Source organism: Hippocampus comes, unplaced genomic scaffold, assembly GCF_001891065.2.
Source record: "Hippocampus comes isolate QL1 unplaced genomic scaffold, H_comes_QL1_v1.1 scaffold28, whole genome shotgun sequence".
NCBI classification, from domain to species: domain Eukaryota; kingdom Metazoa; phylum Chordata; class Actinopteri; order Syngnathiformes; family Syngnathidae; genus Hippocampus; species Hippocampus comes.
Window position 1 is genome coordinate 163,933 of NW_017805405.1, and position 5,627 is coordinate 169,559.

The 5,627-nt window shown below is 39.0% G+C and overlaps 1 protein-coding gene across 2 annotated transcripts; it reads left to right on the forward strand.

Annotated features, from left to right (window-relative positions):
• Nucleotides 1-896: 896 nt before the first annotated feature.
• Nucleotides 897-5,310, forward strand: LOC109517774 (succinate dehydrogenase [ubiquinone] iron-sulfur subunit, mitochondrial-like). Of its 2 annotated transcripts, XM_019873123.1 has the most exons (8): nucleotides 897-1,033; nucleotides 1,976-2,109; nucleotides 2,813-2,898; nucleotides 3,004-3,140; nucleotides 3,367-3,483; nucleotides 4,147-4,248; nucleotides 4,658-4,780; nucleotides 4,861-5,310. In XM_019873123.1, the coding sequence occupies exons 1-8, from the start codon at nucleotides 968-970 to the stop codon at nucleotides 4,939-4,941; spliced, it is 846 nt and encodes a 281-aa protein (XP_019728682.1). In that variant the 5' UTR covers nucleotides 897-967; the 3' UTR covers nucleotides 4,942-5,310. The 2 variants fall into 2 exon arrangements, with proteins under 2 accessions (XP_019728682.1, XP_019728683.1); XM_019873124.1 differs by lacking the exon at nucleotides 1,976-2,109 and having other exon boundaries at nucleotides 898-1,033.
• The last annotated feature ends 317 nt before the right edge of the window (nucleotides 5,311-5,627 follow it).

Sequence of the window (5,627 nt, forward strand, 5' to 3'; positions counted from 1 at the left end):
TCGCAGGATGCCCCTACCTGACATCAAAGCTTTATGCTAGTGCATAAAGTGCATCTCCACCTTTTGTGTAGTATTGTTGCCTTGTGCAAATAATGGTATTCCGCCCCGGTCTGGTTTAGTTTGGTTTGGTTTGGTTTGATTTAACTTGACTTGACCCGACCGGACCATTTGGGTGCTAGTTGGATGGTCGGATAAGTCACCTCACCCACTTCAAGTGTTGGCAAGTCATGAGTCAACATGTCATGAACGATCATGATGTCACATCAAAACCAAACTTATCATCGCAAACTGAATAAAATACTAACTAGTTACGAAACCACTGATGATTGAAGAAATTATGTACACAGAACATGCCTTGACACACTACAGTATTTACGTTCTTATTGCCGCAAAGCATGCACGGAGTGCATTCAATTTCCCAGCGACGCTACATTATACAATACAATACAATACAATACAATACAATACAATACAATACAATACAATACATCCTGATTTATATAGCGCTTTCACAAGATTATATACGAAATGGTCATATATACTCACATAATTTAAATACACTGGGTATATATGCATTGTCATGTCCGTAGGCTTTGGTTACTAAAGTAACTGTACAGTCATACTGTACACAAAACTGACCTCGTCCACTGAGAGGCGTGGCATATACCTTCATTGCTATGGGACATATAATCATTTCTACCATTGGACGCTTTAGTTAACCGACTTGAAAAAAAAATCAAAAAATAACAAACGTGTATGTAAAAAAAAGTATTGTTTTTCTAATAAATGTACGTAGCGCCAAACAGCCATACGGTAGTCTGAAATAGCTGATGGTGATCACCTAGGCAACACTGGTGACGAGTTTGATTTTTTCAATGCGTCATTTCAATGCACCCTAACTGGGGCGGGGTTTAAGGTTACGTGTCTGTTCAGTTGAATCCGACAGTTTCACTCTCTTAGAGCAAAAATGTCGATACCTTGCGGCGCCTTGACCCGGAATGCTTTGGCAATCAGGAACTCTGGCATTTTGGTGGTAAGTCGACTTCAAGACCCCGTATTGACGTGTCTTTACTGGACACATGAACGTGTGAAGTTATATCATGGAAGCTCACATGGGATACAGTAGTTCCCGTTATCATGCGAGGCAATGTAATGTTATAGTTTATCATCATAATCAATTTTGCGTCGATATGTATTTGAACAACACAGGAAATAATAGTACCGTACAATAGTCTCTGTAGTTAGTCGTTCATTAGCAACTACTGTATATGGTAGGTCCTGAAATATTTTAAAAATGTTTTAGTGTAATGTAAATATATTATACAGCAATTACATCGTAAATTTATCAGCAAAAAGAAGTTGAAGCGCTTCTTAAATTCAGTCGCCATTGCCACAAAGACAGTTTGGTAACAAAGAAAGCAAAGTGATGTAACAAGAGCACGCAGTTCATGCTGGTGACCACTAAGGGGAGACTGTGTTACACAGAAAGCGTTACTCAACGGTCACGACGTTAGGGACGCTTTCACAATTGGATGCCCTCCGAGCAAGAGCCTTGTAATGTGTCGCAAGTTTAATTAATTTTTTAATTAACATTTTAAATTATTTTTGATTTGGAATTTAAAGTTATCAAGTAAAAGTATGTGTTAAGTTATTAACAACACTCTGCATCCTCCACTTGTACAGAATTACAAGTGTTGGCTAATATCGATTCAAGGGTGGAAAGTTAGCCCATCTTAAAGTCATGACAAGCAACACAACCTGTCAACGCTGACTGTTGTGTGACAGAAAAAAAAACCCTAATAAATTCAATTACACATCAACATCCCCTCACTGACAGTTTAATCTTATAGAGGTTTCCTGTACTGTTGTGTGACAGAAAAAAAAAACCCTAATAAATTCAATTACACGTCAACATCTCCCTCACTGACAGTTTAATCTTATAGAGGTTTCCTGTTATTTGTTGTCTGTGATGCAGATGGTGCGCAATGCCCAGACCTTGACTTCAACTGCTCCTGAACCCAGGATAAAGAAGTTCCAGATTTACCGCTGGGATCCGGACACTGCTGGGGACAAACCCCGTATGCAGACATATGATGTTGACCTAAACACGTAAGACATGTGACACATGGTGCTTCAGAAAAACAAAATAACAGGGGGTGCCACGAGATAGAAGTAATTGCCTTAACCACCCCCACAGTCAATTGGTACACCACGCTATGATTTTCTATATTTTTATAGACACAAAAATTGTTCACATTAATGTAAGATAGACCCTGCGATTGGCTTCGCGACCACGCGGTGTACTTTGCCTCTTGTTCAACATCAGTCAGGATAGGTCCCGCGTCACCTGTGACCCTTGAAAGTATAAGTGGTATAGCTACTGTAAATGATTGATGGATAGCAGACAGTTACATGCAACACAGACTTAGTAATTCCCCATTGGCCAATTAACATACAGCTGGCTCCGTTTTTTTAAATATATCAACCCAAAGGCAAGTCCTGTATTTGCGCAAGGAAATGGTTCCGTTGAAATAAACCCCACATTCTCACCAGTTGAGTAAACACACTAAATGAATTTGGCTGAACATTGGTGAGCGGTGTTCTCAATTTCAGGATACTGTTCCAATATAACAAAAATGCAATGCGAGTGTTTCAGGAATTTGGGTAACATTTTCCACTTGATGTTTTGTATGGTCCGATCACTTTTAGCTGCAGGACACTAGTAGCCCTGATTATAGATGCACAGGATGATTAAAATGGATGAGTGGATATGACAGTGTTTTGAATACCGGTAGCTTCTCTCTTCATACAGCTGCGGTCCGATGGTTCTGGATGCCCTCATCAAGATCAAGAATGAGATGGACCCCACGCTTACATTCAGACGTTCCTGTCGTGAGGGTGAGGGACTAATTATTGTTGTTTTCTTCACTGCAACTTAACAACATTTAAATGAATAGTACAAAACTGAGAATGCTGCTCTAATGACTGTAATGTTCATTCCAGGTATTTGTGGCTCATGTGCCATGAACATCAATGGAGGCAATACACTTGCATGCCTCAACAAAATAGACAGCAATACAAACAAAGCCACTAAAATTTACCCGCTCCCTCACATGTACGTGGTCAAAGATCTTGTGCCTGTAAGTACTGGAAGTTTGTTTAGTTGTGAGGGTTTTTTTTTATTTTTAGAGCAGAACATTTATTTGAGGTTTAATTTCTGCAAAAAATGACATTTCCTAAGTGAGTACATTTTTATGAAGTGATGATTAAAAATATAACTTCACACTCATAGGTAGCATCAGAAAATCCATGTTGGGATAATGTTTGGGATTTTAGAATAATATACCGTGTGCTAACTTCCTCCAGGACATGAGCAACTTCTATGCACAGTACAAATCCATTGAGCCCTACCTAAAAAAGAAGGATGAAACTCAGGAAGGGAAGGACCAATATTACCAGTCAGTCGAGGACAGGCAAAAACTGGTAAATATAACAACTTCTTTTCATCATCATGAAATCACATTCCACCAAATGGTACAATTCAGTTCGGCTTACCACATGCTTTTGACCTGTGAATCTGGTAAGTGGTTTTTAGATGACAGATATGTAGCTACATTCGCTGAAATTGTGTGACATCATTAGCACCACAACACGGTGTAAACTCCATAATGTGTTCAATGAATGTGACAAACTGCTGTGAATCATCTCTCTGTCCAAATTTATTTTAAATGTTTTCTGTTCCCAGTCTGTTCACATTGCACATATTCTTTGTTCACCAAGAAGATTGGAGAACATTGTCATCTTTATAAAGTTTTACTGTCCAATACCTCTCATGACCAACAAATAAATGGAATTGCAACATGTTTTACACGACAACACACCGAATCAAAATGGACCAGTAGAACCATGTCTTTACATCTCAAAAAAGCATGGAATGCAAATCATGTAGATCAAAAAATAGTGAAAAATATGGCGGTCAAAGTAAGACTGGTGAACCCAGAGGTGCGCAAATGCAGTTTTTGACTCACCCCAGGTGCTGTCAACCCACACTGCACCATTAGCATGATGTTCTACTGCTTCATATTACAACCAAACCATTTTTACCAACAAAGTGTACTTTGTAAAATGTTGTGTTCAACCCAACAGGATGGCTTGTACGAGTGCATCCTGTGTGCATGCTGCAGCACCAGTTGTCCTAGCTATTGGTGGAATGGGGACAAATACTTAGGACCCGCTGTTCTCATGCAGGTATTGTAAATCCAATTCAGGATACTGTATGTTCTCTCAAGGAATGTTCTCATCTGAGTTCACGCAATAGGATACACGGCGTTATTTGTCTTTTTAAATGTAATAGTTAAGAGGTATTTTAATATCATGTCTGGAACAGCTTTTTCAAAACAGACTCAAGAGCAAGATTTACAACAAACTTATGTCACTGACATTACACCAGTTCGAGGGACCGCCCCATGTTATGCAAGTTACATTAGTTGTTATTATTAATATTATTAGCAGTAGTAGCAGTATTGCTATACAAGTAGTGTATGTAAGGTCAATGGAAAATGAAACCCTAATGGGGAAGGGAGGACAGACCAACTTGTGAAGAATTATTCTGAATGCACATTATATAATAATTGGTGAACTTTATGCTGTCACACAGGCCTACCGGTGGATGATAGACTCTCGCGATGACTTTACTGAGGAGCGGCTGTCTAAACTTCAGGACCCCTTCTCTCTCTACCGCTGCCACACTATCATGAATTGCACCAAGTCCTGCCCCAAGGTAGTTTGAGAATCATAAATATTCTCTCTTTCCCAGATTTAAAAGGAGTTCTGCGATCTCATGGGCTCTGCTTTCCACAGGGACTCAACCCAGCGAAGGCCATCGCTGAGATCAAGAAAATGATGGCAATTTACCAAGAAAAGAAAGCGGTTGCATCATGAACAGACACGAGTTAAGACCGTTCAGAGCCACTAATACTACTTCCTCAATTTCAGCTGAGTGGAGAGAAGATCTAACAAGGAACGTTGGCAATTTTTGCAGATGTGGGCAGTTACGGTGCTGACCATGCTACAAAACGGTCAACATATTTATTTTCACTTTACGAGTCGCAATTAAAAAACTTTTTTTAAACAATCCAGAACCTGAAGACGTTTGAGGTTGTTACAGTCAAATGCTTTAAAGTGTGTTGTTTAGCCAAAAAAATGGCTAAGGTCATCGTAGAAGTTAGCATATCTTGCTGGTCACCTCTATCTTATTTTCTCAATTGCAATACATGAAATACATGAGCTGTCTCATGTCAGAGGTAAAAATCTGAGCATAACCATCTAATATGTGATTGTTCTGCTTGGACTATAAATGTATTTTCCAGTTGTAGCAATTTCATCTGTGCATTTGTATTAACGTGTGATTGTCAATGAATAATGGGGCAGTAAAAACATATGAGTGCAATGTAATGAAAATGTATATAAACTGTAAATAATGGCACATGTACTCATTAAAATATGTTTAATTTATAATGAAATCCGAATTGTATTATGAAATACTTGCCAACATATCTTTATTTGTGCCAGAGCTTCTATTGTATGGTGCAGTGCTGCACTGTAGACTTCGGAACCTGCCCAACTGG